This window comes from Pogonomyrmex barbatus, unplaced genomic scaffold, assembly GCF_055798465.1.
Source record: "Pogonomyrmex barbatus isolate J1 unplaced genomic scaffold, ASM5579846v1 scaffold2, whole genome shotgun sequence".
NCBI classification, from domain to species: Eukaryota; Metazoa; Arthropoda; class Insecta; order Hymenoptera; family Formicidae; genus Pogonomyrmex; species Pogonomyrmex barbatus.
This window is the reverse complement of record NW_028297116.1, coordinates 5,099,985-5,117,112: the sequence shown is the minus strand read 5'-3', so window position 1 is coordinate 5,117,112 and position 17,128 is coordinate 5,099,985. Positions and strand designations below refer to the sequence as shown.

The 17,128-nt window shown below is 40.2% G+C and overlaps 1 protein-coding gene across 9 annotated transcripts in view; it reads right to left on the bottom strand.

Annotated features, from left to right (window-relative positions):
• pnt (ETS transcription factor pointed) overlaps nt 1–17,128 on the bottom strand; it is a 115,176-nt gene that overhangs the window by 18,437 nt on the left and 79,611 nt on the right. For 8 of the 9 annotated variants that reach the window (XM_089077279.1, XM_089077280.1, XM_089077278.1 and 5 more), the window contains 2 exons: nt 13,537–13,740; nt 7,965–8,228 (listed from right to left, as the gene is read on the bottom strand). In XM_089077279.1, the coding sequence (XP_088933405.1) occupies nt 7,965–8,228; nt 13,537–13,740 (468 nt within the window). The remainder of the gene's footprint in view (nt 1–7,964; nt 8,229–13,536; nt 13,741–17,128) is intronic. The other variant, XM_089077286.1, reaches the window with a different exon arrangement.

Genomic DNA, 17,128 nt, shown 5'->3' with positions numbered 1-17,128 from the left:
GACCGGAAGCGCTCACTCCCCTATACGCCTCGTGCCTCCCTCTCTCTTTCTCTCTCTCTCTCTTTCTCTCTCGTATAGCCCGGCGGCAATAGTAATGGAACTTACGAGGGCCCCGCCGTACAATAAGAACGCGCGCGCTTCGTTACCGCTCGCGTTCCCGGCCACGTCCGACAGCGTGTCGACCGTCTCTATTTTTCATTCGGACTCTGGGGCTCGGGGTAATTGATTGTTACGAGCATACCGATAGTCGTGCATTTCTGCTTTCCGCGATTTTGCCAGGGCAAAATACAACATTTCTCGAGAGCTGGACGGATTGCGACACACACACACACACACACACACACACACACACACACACACACACACACACACACACACACACACACACACATGTACAAAATAATGAGAGATTTTTTTCTGAATAATTTTTTTTCTCTCTCCGTTTATGCATGTGTTACAGATATTATACATAATTACAATCTGTAATATTCAAATTATTTAAATATTTCATTATGTATAAAATTTTTGGACATCTTACTCGTAAATATATCTTCGAAGAGATATTGCTCATTAATGTCAAATCTAAATATATAAAAAAAAAATTAAAATTTGTTACATTGAAATTGTGCTCGATATCATATTGGAGAGGCTTTAATTAGGATATTTATCGTATAATTTCCATTTATATGAAATCCTAGGAAATCTGCTGCCAAGAGATCGCTGTTATAACGTATATTCTCGACCGAACTAGTCACACAAGACGATCTGGTTCTTTCCTTCACATCTGTGCGATTCTTCCTCTCAATCGAGACACGCTCTCGAAGTGAGCAACAATGCTGCGGCAAAGCGGTTCTAAGGAGGGTGCATTTACGAGTGCATTAAGGGAGGAGTACTCGAGGACATTATAAAACTATCTTGCCGTCCCGGAGTGGCATTGGGGTAGGTCCCCCTCCCTTTCCTTTTACTACCAGTCCTGTCTAGCGACTTCCGGTTGTAACGTGAGCTCCGAATATCGCTCCCGCTTTTTTCCCTCGCCCCCTTCTTTCTTCCTCTGGCCTCTGCTCGCTTTTACGCTCGTTCCTTGCGTCGCTTCTTTTGTTTACTTCTTTCACGAGATTTTTTTTATGTTTGGTAATTATGGTAAGTGTACCAATGTGACTGGTCATATGCTAGTCATCGACTAAAAATACACAATTTCATTTTATTTGTTGTACGATTAATAAAAATTTCGAAATAGCGTAAAATAATATCTGCGATTATTAATAGAAGTATTACATATAATACTCATATGTACATTTTTATTTTATTTTAGCTTGAAGATATCAAAAACTAAATAATTTTATGCGAGAAGATACTTCGTATTTTATAAAAGAAAATATTATTATCAGAAAATAGTATTATTACATAAATGACATTCATTTAATTAATAATAATATAACATGTTAGAAATGAAAATAAAAAAAAAAAACAAAAATAAAATAAATCTATTTTTCTCTCTCTTTTTTTTTTTACTTGCGGATAGAAATAATTGAGTACTGGAATATATTATGCCAATTTTACCGTTGATATATTCGCACGACAATTATCTTCCTATCCGACCAACGTTAGCATTCTTAAAAAGAACCAAAACCTCCGCGCGCTGCGAGACATTTATACCAGAGAAGGAACGTACTTTTCTATTTCCGGCCATTCGTATATTTACCTTACGCCGTTCATCACGGCGTATGCGTACGAAAACCTTGACGATAACCACGACGACGATGACGACGACGCGACATACGACGATGACGACGGGGAGGACGATACGCACGAGCAGGAAAGAAAGGACGAAAAAAAGACACATATACATATACATCTACGTAATACGTACGCACGCATACACGCGCGTACACACGCCACACGGTCGTGTCACGAGTTCTGAATGAGCAAGAGGCTTTGTAGACCCTCGAGGCGCTGTACGAACTATGAATGAACGAGTGAATGAATACAACCTGTGCCAACTACCCCTCCCGCCTGCCACCCCTCTTCCCCCCTCGTTCCAATCCCTTCTCCCTCCCCTCTTTCCCTCGCCTTCCCCTTTCTTCATTCTTCTATTCGCTTCATCCCTACGCGCGAGTTTCTACTTTCTAGGTCCTACGGCCTCTCGCCCTTTTACGTCTTTATTTCCAGAGTAGCACCGCTCGTAACGCGCGCGACCGGGTGTTTCGGGAAATCAGCGTGGCTCTCTCTGCCCCGTTCGCGCCTTCAACCAAGTGCCACTCGAGAGAGCATGCTATCGCGGTTTTCAATGTGGTTTCATTATCGCGCGTTCGCGCATCGTGTATCATGGATCGTTTCACGATGCGGGAAATCAGCGTGGCTCTCTCTGCCCCGTTCGCGCCTTCAACCAAGTGCCACTCGAGAGAGCATGCTATCGCGGTTTTCAATGTGGTTTTCCATTATCGCGGTTATTAAGCTTCCCGGTCACGGTTACACGTTAAGTACATGTATACCGAGAAATTAGATTGCGATTTGCGGAGTATTCCGGGCTTTCCGCGCTTTCTCAATATACACACGCGACAAAAAAAAGTGCAAAGGATTAATATTTTCTCACACACAAATTCGTCTCGGATCGAATTCGTTGTATGGACAAAATTTGTATTTGATCGTATTCGACCGTGTAAGAGAGAATATCTTCCAAGAGTCGCTTTAGGAGAGTATATTTTTTACGATGTAAAGATTACGTTCTTTTTTTTTTTGATGATTACGCAAGAGAAAGATTGAAAATTCGTCCGTCCTTTTCCACGATAAGATTTCCAACGCGCAAGGAGTTTCGTATAATTAAAATCGCTCGTCGAATTGACAATCAGAGGGACGTCACGCGACGAACAAGAGACAGAAAGAGACAGAGGGCGATCGGGATGCCGCACAATTCGTCGCAGTTAGTTACAACGCGAGGGTTGCTTAACAAATATAATCATTGTATTCGCCGGCGCGATTAACCAATCGCTCCTCTCTTCCATAAACGCTATCAATGGACGTCACGGATCCTTTTTTGGGCAAGCGTGCCCGGTCGCTCGCTGGTAAAACTACAGACCGGCGCCGCTTTCGCGCACCGGAGGGATTCGACCCTCTCCCACCGCGCGCGCGCTAATTTATGCATAATATGTATGCGCACATAGGCGCTACGCGAACGCGTGTTTGTGGATCCGTGCACGTGCGCGCGATACGTGACACGAAGCAATGAATACGCGACAAGCGCGACCGCTTGTCCTCACTGGACAGCACGCGCTATCACAGCACATCGATACGTCTACAAAATTCATTTTACCACCTTGTCTCGTGGATTTAAAAAATGGAAAAATGGAAATTTGATGCGATTGAGAAATTGCACTTGAATTTTAATATTTTTTATATAACGCCATGTAATTTTAAAGTCACATGTTCGTATATCTATGTTTTTAAGTGAGTGATCGATTTCACCATAAATTAGCGTAGCATTTTACTTGAATTATTCTTCAATAACCAAGCAGATTTTATAATAAATGGAAGTCAGGCTTATTTATCAGAAGTTTAATTTTTCTAATAGAATATTTGAAAATTGAACATTAATTGTAAGTTTGAATTCGAGAATTAATCTTTGTAAATTTGTTACAATGTTACGATATTATTATCAAATTAATAATATAAACTATAAAATCGAAAAAGAAAAAGAGAGAAAGAAAAAATTAAGCTATTCTGACATTCTCTTGAAAAACGAATTAAAAGAAAAACGAATTATATCGATTAAAACGAATTATATAGATATATAAAAAGAAAGTGATAAAAATTTCGACGACTAGATATATTCCTACTTATTGAAATTTGAAATTGAAAATAGTATCACGCACTTGATGTGGAATAGTTCAATTAGTGAAGTTAAATTATATTAGCATTGAAGAACCTCGAAGCTTATGTAGCATTTTAATAGCGCGATTAAAGTTCGTTCAGTTCGACTCGAGTTCTAAATAATAGAGCGATACATCGGTTCCAACACGAGGAGGTCGAAAGCGAGGATAAGCGAGAGTCGAACCAGAGACCTCGAAGAGCTGTGATACATAACGTAACAGTGCTTTAGCAAGCAGAAATAATGAGTCTATTATACAGACGTTTGTGTTAGTCGCTTTGTAACGACGTCCGTAAGACGCGTACATACGGTACCAGCCAAGCCGGGGCACTTTGGCGTCACACAAACCGAATATCAGTCAGCAGTTGCCAAACTTTTCAAGTTTGAAAAAATCTGCCTTTAATAAAATCTTTGATAAATCTACCGTCATATTTTGACATTAGCAAAAAAAAAAAAAATAAAAAAAAAAAACAAATATTTTCCAGTCTAAAATGTCTTTCAACATATTTCATTTACATCTTCCATTCACACAATAAGGAAAAATTGTATATTTCCTTTTTATACGCGCAACTCGATAATAAATATTATCTCGAAAAAGAGAAAATCCCACCACCCTCATCAAATATAATTCGACAAATTCTTTCTCAAAGAAGATTTAAAAAATACCTCCTTTCATCGAATGATTGATAAAATTTCTCCTTTAATGAAAAATCCCCTAGTAGCCAATTGTCAGCGAGTTCTAATAACGTTTCGTTCTATACGGCGGGAACGCGATTGAAATCGGGATGAGGTATATATACGAGCCGCATTCATTAAAGTCCGCGTGCGCGTGTGTAAGTGCGTATACGCGAGCGTTATATCGAGGTGGATACGCGCGCGCGCGCGCGCGGCGTCGGCGGCGAATCGTCTCTATTGTCCGCGGCGGAGCGTGTAGAGGACCCGACTTTCCCTCGTTCACCCACGGTCACTGCTGCAGTGACGTAAGGCCCCTCGCTAGGGTAATTGTTACCTATGCGCTACGTACGAAGACTCGCTTTATAATGTTCTCCTCCGCTCCGCTCCGCTCCATTCCGCTCCGTTCCATTCTATTCTATTCCGTCCATCCGTCGTGCCTCCTATTGCGCGTGTCTCCAGCCCGGCATCAACGCACTCGCGATTGCACGACGCGAACGCGATGTACGCGCGCGGCGCACGGATTACGGAAACGACAAGCCGCGCCGCGGTGGGATTATCTCCCATTGATAAAGGCTCGCTCGTTTACAGTAGTATACGCGAGCAAAATTCGCGATTTCAGCCACCGCGAGTCACCTCCGCAACGCGAAATTTTTTTTTTCTACTTACTTCGTAACGTCCCTAACAATGAAATGAAACTGTAAGATGTGTTGCGTTACGTATCTAACAATTCTGCTTGTTAATGATGATATATATGTTACTAAATTTTATATGTAATTTTTTTTCATTAATGAGATTTCAAGTTGCATTCTGTGATCACCTGAACGATCTAGAAAACTTAGGATTCTCTCTCTCTGTCTCTCTCTCTCTCTCTCTCTCTCTCTCTCTCTCTCTACATATTTTTTAAAATTATATACAATTTTTATTCATTAATGAGATTTCAAATCGCGTTCCGTGACTGATTTAAAGAACACTTGGAACAATAAAGAGAAAATTGCCTTGAAATATAAATTAGAGAAAAAGCATTTCTTTATTTTTCGTATCTCCACGAGTTTTGCAATGCCGAAATTGAAACTCCATAACTTTATAATGCAACGCGACGACTTACCGATCATGTTAAAATGTACTCGCAATATAATTCAAAGTTATAAATGTTTCGTTAAACGCACGTCGAATGTTGCTATTTAGTCTTTCGACAGCGGTACGTTAATACACGTTGTGCAAAACGCACTTGGGGAGAGTTGATTCGTCACGTAATGATGAATGTGATTTTACAATGGATAAGCACATATGGCGAAAGTAACTCGGTCAAAGCCAGATAAACGATCAAACATTAATGGTTAAACAAAAATTGGGTCAGTCATATGCATCACGTGCTTGTGCAAAAATTCATTATGGGAGAGTCGCAACGGGAAAATTTTATATGACCATTGCGCTCGATCATGGCGTCGGCGTTGATATTTTTTCTCGGCAATATTCGTTCTTCGCGTCGTAAAGAAATTAAAACTGGGTTCGTGACCGGTGAATAATACGATTCTTAGTTCGAGCACACGCTAGCGAAATCTCGACCGCTTGCGCAATACCTAACAAAATCGTTGCGCAACACTTGATTCGACGAAAGCTCGATTTTATAAAAAAATACTTGACGCGTCGTACTCTCTGGGAATAATCTTCCGGTTTCACGACCACGAAATATAGCAGGATTGCGATTCTTCGAGAGATCGTACGAGACTTCTGAATGAATAGAATAACTCCTTGAGATAGCGAGAGATTCCGCTAAAGAAAAAAATAAAAAAGAAGGAAAAAGAAAAGAAATAGAAGGAAAAAAAAATGATGAGTCTGAATGCGCCGCGGGTGGCTTACATCATTCTCCGATGTTATCTCTAAACTATCGTACATGCCTGTGGGATAGTTCGTTTGTTATTCAGATATTATGCAGTAGCGTATTCCCCGCGAGGTGAATTCAAGAGTGCGCGCGAGCGCGCTCGCGAGCCGCGCGCGATCGAGAGAATAAATTTTTCAGGTTCAACAATATTCTCGTAATTATACCGGCGCGGCGATATACATAAGGAGCGGCATAATGGACAAAACAAAGCGGCGGTTACATAAAGGCGGCACGACTAATGGCATCCCGCCTCGCGCGCACTAATGAAAGTCCCAAGTTTCCCGATCGCCGCTCTCGAAAACGGCGGCGCTCACCCTCTCACTCGTTGTCGTTGCCGAGCCGGTAACGAGCCGTATCGCAATCCACCGCCCTGAGAGAGGCCAGACATTTGACGATTCGATTTCTAGCGTGTGTACTACGCCGGTCGGTGAAATCGCGACTTGTCACCGCCGCCGCCGCCGTCGTCATCGCCATCGCCGCCGCCGCCGCCGCCGCCGCCGCCGCCGCCGCCACCACCACCACCGCCGCAACCGCGCCGAAGGCCCGCGTCGGGCTACGATGACGAAGAAATGCTAAATGAGGAACGAACAGTGACGATAATGAGAGGTTTGTGTTTGCAACACGTGCAAACGCACCAACCTGAGAGATGCTATCAGCCGACCTGACGTAACAATGAGAAACTCCTCCACGCTTTCGTTTGTACTTGCAATCGGGGAAATAAATAAACCCGGCTTGTCGCGCAATTTAGCGGTCTCTTGCATATGCGCGCGAATAATTATCGGTATCGGAATGGGTGGAGAGGGGGGGGGGAGGGAAGGGGGAGCAAGTCGCGGGGTTGTCGGAAGCAAGGCTCGCTGTGATCATCGAGGCGCTATCGTCGATGATAACACTCTTATGTGCGTGTATTTATAAAGAGAAATTGATATATAACTCACATAGAGATTTTTCTCAAAATTTTCCTATTTAATTTCGGTTTCAGAGAATGTCTCAATTTCTCCCAAATAAACATAGTTCACTGCGGGAGTTTCTTTTTACAGTTAAAATTTGTATATAAAATCGATTGAGAAATTTTATTTTTAAATATATCAATTTAAAAAATCATTTCAAAATTCAAATATCAAATATTAAATACTACATAATAAAAAATAAAAATTATATATTAATCGATATAAACAAATAATAAATAAAATAAATTAAAATCACACGTGTTTAAAAAGTTTCACAATTGAACAATTTTTTAGAAATTTTGTATAGAGCCTTTGCAAATTTCCCAGTCGTTAAATTTTAGGAAATTTTCTATGTGAATATAATTTTTTATTTATTTCTTTTAAAGACATATCATCTTCGATATTTTAAATAGAGGAGATCTCGCGAGTTTACTCGCGAATAAATTCAAAGATAAAAAAAGGTGAATCAGTTGACAGAAATCTCCTACTCGGTATTCTCTGGCGCGAGATGTTACTTATGGAATTCCTATATCAGTAAGTCCGAGACTAAATCTCGACGGAGGAAAGCGGACAGGAATAGTAAAAGTGGACTTACCATCGTTATGATACTGTCTCGATGGCAGGGACACCGCGCCCGAAGAGGGTTGTATCGGGGGTTGTTGTTGCGTACCGCTCTGAGGAGGACCGGAGGAGTTGGAGGTGGCCGAATTGGCGGGCGTCGGCGGATTTTTATGCTCTGGTGTTGCCACCTGATGGCCGCCACCCTGGTATCCCAAAAAATCACCTAAATCTGGCACGCACACGCTTTCATACAAGTTCGCCGGCACGTTCTCCAGAGAGGCCTTCGCTGCGTCGACATCTGAATGTAAAACGGAGATAAATCCTCAACACCGAGCTGCACGTTTGTTCATTCGCGACTTGGTCTTCGCGAGACGGTCTTAATTAGATCGCGCCACCTCCGTCATTCCTATCTATCACGGAGTCATTTAAATCCGCCTAAGAATTATGAACATTACATACTCGCGAGGTTCTTCATCACGATAAAACGAAATCATTCACCATGATGCTCGTTAACGTTAACAACCTGTGTTGACTGAAGCTCATACTTGAAGAAAGATCTTTGGCACGTTTCTACGTTACGTAACGCAAAAAAGAAAAAAAATATTGTCATCTTGCATAATTGTTCTCTCGACCGTGATTACTATAATATTATTCCTCGTAAAACTTTTATAAATGTAAAACGGAGATTAAATTAAAATATTCATTAATGATGTTAATTTTAATTGTTGTCTACGATGATATAACTATCGCAAAGTTAGATTAAATCCGTAATATTTTTTTAAATAAAACTTACTACATTTCGTTTACATACGTTTCAGAGTCTTGATGAAAATGTTAACTACACAAGAGCATTGTTGGAGATAAAAAAGGGAAGGAGCTCTACCCATATGCATTGTTCCCCGTCCACGAAACATATGCGCATCGTGCATACATGAATGGTCCCATATATGGATGGTGAGCATGTTAATCGTAATAATTAAGCCCCTTATCTTCGGCATGATAACGGTTATCGCAGCAGCATGTGCGCCCCGGTAGTTTTTCAACACATGTTGATTATGACAGGAATAAAATATTGCATCGTCGCCATTAAGTGATTCTCCGTAAGTATGATTGTTCCGCGCGTCGCAATTGCAATCGTAATTAACGATCTGGAGTAGCACTATCATCATCACGACCGACATCGTATTGCGAAGGAGACGTTCGCCATTGCCGTGATTCATCGCCGGCAACGTTTCTACGTTTCTAGCAATTCTCGTGGAACAATTGTAGACTCGAAATGCAAAACTCGATGTGCCAAGAACTCGTTCTCCTTTTCCAGATTCATACAGGTTCTTCGCTTTTAATATGCAAATAATCTTTGCTGAACTTTTTTCGCTTTTTACGCTCTTAGTTCTCTTTTTTTTTGGTTCTCTGTTCACACATTTTCGATTGTGTGTCAATATGTCGATGTGTGCGAGAGATTGAGAAGAAAACTGAGATAAACTTCGTGAACTTCACGACAGGAATCTACAAAAGTCAATTTCTCAAATATTAAATAATTTTCAAAAAAATATCGCGACCAAAAGAAATTAATTCATATTAAAGAAAATTATTTAAGATTACTATTTAAGTTTCTCTTAAATAAGTAAATCGATTTAGGAATCGCATTTTATTTTTGTTTCTTCACTGAAAACAATTTTTTCAAGTTTTCTCACAACAATGTTCCAAATATAGATGTGCAAGGATTTTTGTCGCCAAATTAAATTAAATCAAATCAAATTAAACGGAATAGAATCAAAATATAACTTTCAATTAACATAATTATTGTGAAGTTAAATTCACAAAAGTAATAAAATATAATTTTATAAGAGCCAATATTTGCGATTTCTCCTTTATTAAAATTTTTTTAATAACTCGGATTCAAACTATTGAGATTCGGATTTGAATCAAATACAATTTCATCTGATTTAATTCGATTCGTATTTGAATAATTTGCACATTTCTGGCTCCAAATAAGAAATAAAATGTATACTTTTGTTATCGCAGGAGAATAACGTTTAACGTTAAACTTTTGCGAAACAAACGACACGTGGATCCTATAAAAAAGAAAAAAGATTTTTACCGCGTAATTATTCAACCAAGATTCAAGCAGCGACAAAAAAGTTTGTTCGATTAATCCATGTTTCCATTCGATATGACATTACAAAAGGGGTCGATCATTCGTTTAGATGATGGCGAAACGCATCGCATTAATGAATTTCACCGTGAATCCGATCGGTATCGCCGCGACAGGAAGATACAACTTTTTAGTTTCTACTTTTTTATACAACGCAAGAGCGTTTCCTAACATCCGTTCTCATTCGCGGAATCAAAGCGATTACCCACGTCGTGTCGCGAGCTGCGAGCTGCGTCGGGTGCACGCTAGGCTTCAGTTAAATTACCGTCGCCTCGGTCAGAGGGATCACGCGGCGCGGCACAACCGACACAACATCGTTCACAATCGTAGCACAATAATAAATCGTGCGGTTGGAATGTGGAAAGTACGACGACGACGACGCTTTTATTCGTTTCCTTTCCCTGCCGCTCTTACCGTCCGCAAAATCGCGCACCTCGGTCTCTCTCTCTCTCTCTCTCTCTCTCTCTCTCTCTCTCTCTCCCCCCTTCATTTCCAACGTGATGAGATACACGGAGTATTAATTGCGCAATTTAAGAGATGCGATTGTTTGCAAAAAGTTTAATTAGAAATTTCATTTTAAAAATTTCGAAGAAAGTTTAAAAATTTCTCATAATTTCCAGTGAAGTTTGTATTGGCATTTATTTACAACTTGTGCGGGTGTTTCAAAAACGGAAGTCAAATCATCGCTCGGGAGATGATTTGGAAATTAAAAATAAGGAAAAAGAGTTGGTATAAACATAGATCCGGAAATGCATTGTTTTCGAGTTGTCGCTGTTTTTATGTTGAAATATCTAATTGCTTTACTCTCGAATTTTTTTGTCAAAATTAGAAGGGGAGATGATCTCTACTGGACTTTTATAATTAAAATTAAATAAAAATCCACGAGCTACTTTAACACAGGATGCACCACGTGAAGCCCACTTAGCATCTCTTACCGGAGATCAGGTTCCACAATTGTGCATCTCGAGTAATGCTAAAGCAGTCCGCAACTTTTACTTGATTTTAATTATAAAATTCACAAAGGCCTTCTCTTCTTTCAATTTTGAAAAAAATTCGAAGGTAAAGCAGTTTCAAATTTCAATGTAAAAATGGTGACTACTCGAAAACAACGCATTTTCGGACCTATGTTCATATCATCTTTCCTTCTTATTTTTGAGTCTCCGTTCATCTTCCGAGTGATTAACCTCGACTTACGAAACATCCTGTTATTTTATAAAAAGTGACACTTTGTCACTAGGAATAATATATAAATAGTCGTTCGTTAAGTAACACATGGCTATTAAGCTACGTCGCAACGTGCCGAGCTCAACATTAAGAATTCTACTTCACTCGCGATTATTTACACGCTCCCTTTCGACACGAGAGAGAGAGAGATTACGTATTCGAGACGAATCTCGAGTTTTGTGGTGGGTTACCGTTAGTAGTCGTCCTTAGATCGCGCTAGTCGATTAAACCGAGGTTTCAGTGCCAATGATGAGGCGACATGAATAATCGATAAGGAAGTATGGGGTTTTACTTAACGGGAGTTAAATCACGAGCGAACCTCCGCTTCCTGCCTCATCGTTTCGTACGATCTGCTTTTATCTACCTAGATCTATTTAGCTCCCTCTTCCTCCATCTGTATTCCTATCTCTTCCTAAGTCTCTTCCTTTATTCATCCCTTCTAGTATCTTTCAATATAATACATAATATAATTAATATAAATATAATACAATTTAATATAAATTTTATAACAAATGGAGACATTTCTCGTTTTTGTTATCAGTCGAATAATTAATACTCGTATCATCCGAAATCATAATAATAGTACAAATATGAAATAATTAATTGATGATAAAAAAGATAGGATAGAGATAGGCTAGATCAAGTGGTGAAACGACAATTAAAATATGAGCGATAATTAAGATAATAAATAATAAGTATAAATAAATGGATACATAAATTTTGTAGACATTTGTAAAATTTATGATAAAATTATCTATAGCTAAAAACTTCTCTTGTGTCTTTTTCCACTTGTACCATCCTATACATTTTTCTCCATACTTGCTCCGGTCTATCCTACTCACAAAAGTGTAGATATTCCTTTTCCTTTGAATTTTCTCTGCTTTTTGTTAAGTCTAAAAAGATCGAACGCACATTTATAGCGAACTTGACTTGCTGTTTTGAGCGCACGCACCATAAAAAGGGCACGGGGGAGGAGGGAGGATCTAATAGGAGAAGACCAACCGAGACTCGAGGCTCGGCCATTGACGGTGCGCGAGATCGAAATTCGAGTGAATTCTTTGGTGCACGCGAGTACATCCCCTAAAAAGCGTCTAAGTGGCCGCGGCAATGGCGTTGCACCATTTCGGCGGATATCCGGGCCGAGAGTTTCTATGGTGCTCTGTCTTTCTTCTCCTCCTTTTCATTCTTTTCGCGCTGCGTGCGACGTAAAAACCGGGGAGAGACGGGGGGGGAGGGGATCGCCATGAAATGAGAGATATGGAAGAAGGAGAGGGAGGAGAAGAAGAAGGAGCAGCAAAAGAAGAAGAAGAGAGACGTTCACCATCCGCGTGTACCGCCCCGTCGCTCTCGTCATTGTTCGTCAGATTCCTTTTGCCCGTGCGTTACACCGTGTGACATCGCGATTTTACGGAAATTCGATCGGTTTTGTCGATCGACGACGGACGGTGCTCGCCGCAAAAAGGGCGGAGCGCGCGGCGAGTATTTCTTGCGCGATTAACCCTCCGATTTGCGACGCGGGGTCATCGGGGGCGAATACCCAGGTACAGAAACAAAATCGATCGCTACATTTATTTTTAATATAAATAAACGCTTTTTTCGCGTTTCGCATATTTTTCTGTTATACAAAAAGATATACGAAAGATATTAAAAATTTATTTTCAATAAATGTAGCGACCTTTAATAAAAATATATCTTTTTGTATAATAGAAAAATCAATTATTTGTATCATCTCTTAAAAATTTTAGTTTGACTGTACGCTGTGATATCGTTATTGGAAATTTTACGTTAGCGATAGCAGAGTAAAAGCGATTGGAAAACTGTTCGCGCAGTCTAGGCAAAATAATAGTTATCGGAATTGAGTTACGACACAATCAATTATCAGCAGCCGTTCCAATCATATCATTATGTGTAATTATCACGTAATATCACGTAATAGTCGGCAGTGCGTGAACTATAATGTATATTCAGATACACCGAATTCGAAACGAGAAAAGATCTTTTTATATTGCAATATCATAAACTTTTAAATTAAATAATCCATTTTATCGAGTTTTCCTCACACGAATTTCCACGAACTGAGAGATTTTATGCGTCGCGCTTAATAAAGATGTTCTAAGCATCGAGAGATAAGACAATTATCATATTTTTGTGAATTCGTCGGAGGTAAAAGGCGCTGTTTGTTTCGAGATAAACTGATGGACCACCGTTTTGTATGAGGGACACGCACCTTTCTGCAGGATCTCGAGATGCTCCCACAGGATGTCGCCCATGAAGGCGGGGGCACGTGCTAGAAAGGATTCCTTCCCCATGGCACAAATCTGTTTCCCGGTCATGTGCTGCCACGGCTGCATTGCCACACCCTCCAGCGAGAATTCCCCGATAGCCCAGTGCAACCAGTGGGCAACAGCTGCTTCCGACCATTGCCTCGGGTCTGGAAAAGAAAAAAAAAAAAAAAAAAAAAAAAAAACAAAAATGAGAGGGCGGATTTTATCTTTTAATCTTCCTATCTTGGGGTTGTACCCTCGAAGGTGTTTATCATGAATTTATCATAATCTTTCTTTGTCGTTATCAATTGGAAAAATGCTGAAAAATCAATCGTCTTACTTCTACTAAATCATAGACAGAACTGCCGATGTTTCTACGGGAGGGTAACATAATTCTCTCCTCTGATTCTGTAAGCCCATTACGAAATTACTGCTAGACTTTACTTCTGAATTTCCATAATGGACTCCTGAAAGCTCAAAGTTTTTTTCTACCAGTTTGATTGCCCGTAGACGGCTATTATCTGAGAACCAGCTCGTTAGGACAGCTAGGAATTATCGGATGTACTTCGTCATTTGTGAGACGCGATCGTTAGCCGGAGCCCAGCCGACCATCTTTGGTGGAAGCAGTACCGAGAAACATCGGAATGTCCCATTTGAGGTGCGCGCCCATATTTGCACGCGTGTCTTGCATTGTTTCGCGGTATCTCGCTGCGTAAAAGTACAGTTGGGCTCATAATGCAAACAGGAGTTTACCGACGTAGCGACTCGCTAATGTATATAGCTTCGCCTCGCACAATCTCGTAACCTAACACTCGTCCTTTAACACTAACGACGTGAGTAAGATATTCGAGAGATTCGGGGTCTAGCCTCGTAAAGATCCCCACGCTTGAAATACACAGGGTGTCCCGAAAAAAATGGCATAAGGCGACACGAGGCTCAAATTTAAAATTAATCCTTTTCCTATTTTTTTTTTTAAATACGTGTACATTTGTACATTGCGACAGTTGACTGTTTGATATTATAAACACGCATTTCTTTGCAATGCGAAAAGAAAAAGTATAAAAAGATGAAAAAAAACTGCGGTGTGAATTATATATCACACACATTATTCAGAAAAAGATATATCAAGCTAGAGCTAAATGAAAAAAATGGAATGATATAAAAATGATCAATTCTATTGAATCAAAAGAGGAGGAGGAGGAGGAGGAAGAGGAAATTCACTTCATGGAGATCAGACTATAAGTGATGTGACCTGGAGAGTATGAACTCGGGTTCAGTAGACCGGAAGTAACCTCACTGACAAATAACAACGACGATCTTTCCTAATTTTTTTATAAAAATATTTTCAAAGAAAATGAATCTTTTCTTCCGAAAATAAAACATTCGCGCGTAAGTGGCAAAGTGTAATGAAAATGGATGAAGCGTGATGAGGCAGAGATTTCTTCGACATCGACGTAAATATGGTGGGATTTTTAGCGCGTGACAAGGGTGACAAATTCGAAAATAGATAGGGCCGCGTGGTGGGCGATGCTATTCGCGGAATCGATAAAGTACAAAATGAATTGACATCTTTCGCGTTGGATAGAATATAAATATAGGAGAAAAAGTGAGCGAGCAGAGGCGACAAGAGTGTCTAACGGCACGGTACGGCACGGTACGGCACGGAACGTTCAAAGCGGCCGCCGATGTTTGAGGATCGTACCGATATTTGTCCAAGTTATTTCTCGTAAGCGTTGTTAGCAGACTTTACACTCTCTTTCTCGCCTCGCATTCGAACACCAGTCCACGCTTACATGTACGCGCACGCTGCACATATAATATTCTCTCTGTTACCGGTTGATCACTGCATACATAATAAATTTTCTATTTCTCCTTCCTCTTTTCATCATTTTCATCGATTTAGACATTAAATCGCAAGATTAGATATTCCGCATCGTTAATACCTGTCAATCGTATATTTAGCACCTGTCGCTACGATATCGGCGACAGCATGTCAAAAAATTCGATTTCTCTAAAGAGCAAATGCCACTTTAAGATCTGACTGGCAATTTCGAGCGATGGCGATTGGATGATTTGGGAATAATTGATTTGTTATATCATACGAGATATAAACTTTAAACGTTTTGAAAGAAAGAATTTTTGGAAATATCTATTGTTAAAAAATATATATGATAATTTTCCGTTTCGTGTGATAAATCTAATCATTTTTATGACTGGATTTATCACACGAAATGGGATAAGAAATTACCGGAACTCAATAAATTTATCGAAAGAGTCTAGTCATTCTTTGTTATAATTTTTTTGATATCGTATTGTGGATAAAATTCATTTTTTCAGTATAAACAAAATCCCTTGCGTATATAGAATATAAGAAAATATATACAAAATAAGTATGTGCAAAAATGTACAAAAAGAAAAAAATAATTTATAGAAAGTATTTTATATTATTTTTGTATCTATAATATTGCTGTATGAAATATTATTATCGATGATAATGAGTTTGTGTGTATAGCATATAATATTAATTTAAATATTTCATGTCGTAAAATAATGTTTTTTAATTAATTTTATATTTACTTTATGCTACTTGATCTCCCTGTTAAATGGGGGTAATAACATAAAAAAAAATATTTTTATCGAGACTCGGACTCGACAGTCCTGTTTATTATTCAAAAGGGAGATAGATTCTGAATAAATCATAATAGCGAATGCGATATGACGCGTCAGAACGTAATTGTGAATGCAAGTTGCGTCTTCTCTATAGTAAACGTACTCGTATATATACCCACCGACGACATAATACATATTGATAGATTTTAGACGCATAGATAAATTTTTAGCGATCTGTTAATCATTTATGAAGAATGTTAAAAACATGTAATTTTTAAATTTACTAATCATAAACAAAAAAAATCTCTGTCGGGAGGAGCTAATCTCATTAATATCAATAAATCTCTAACTTTTTTTTACACGTATTGTTAACAGCGCGTTGTTTCAATGTTTCCTGAAAATTCGGATAAAAGATTCAGGGGACCGGTGGTTTCAGGTTCGAAGTGATGGCAAGAGGAGGACGAAGAGGAGGTAGAGAAGGAGAAGGAGGAGCAGGAGGAGGAGGAGATTGTTCGTTCGGTTCACGGAGGTCAGACTGTAGGTGATCTGGCCTGGAGGGTACGAACCCGGGGCATGTAGACCGGAAGTAACGTCACACCCGCGTGGCTCTGAATGCGCATACCGGATGTGTGGCATCGGCTCCCCATCAGAACCATCAACATCACATTCACAATTCCTTCGCCGGTCGCCTCGTCGCACATCGCGTCACATCGCGCGCACCCGTGTCTATGCGTGTCTCTCGTGCACGTACGCACGCACGCACGCACGCACGCACGCACGCACGCACGCACGCACGCACGCACGCACGCACGCACGCACGCACGCACGCACGCACGCACGCACGCACGCACGCACGCACGCACGCACGCACGCACGCACGCACACACGCACGCACGCACGCACGCACGCACGCACGCACGCACGCACGCACGCACGCACGCACGC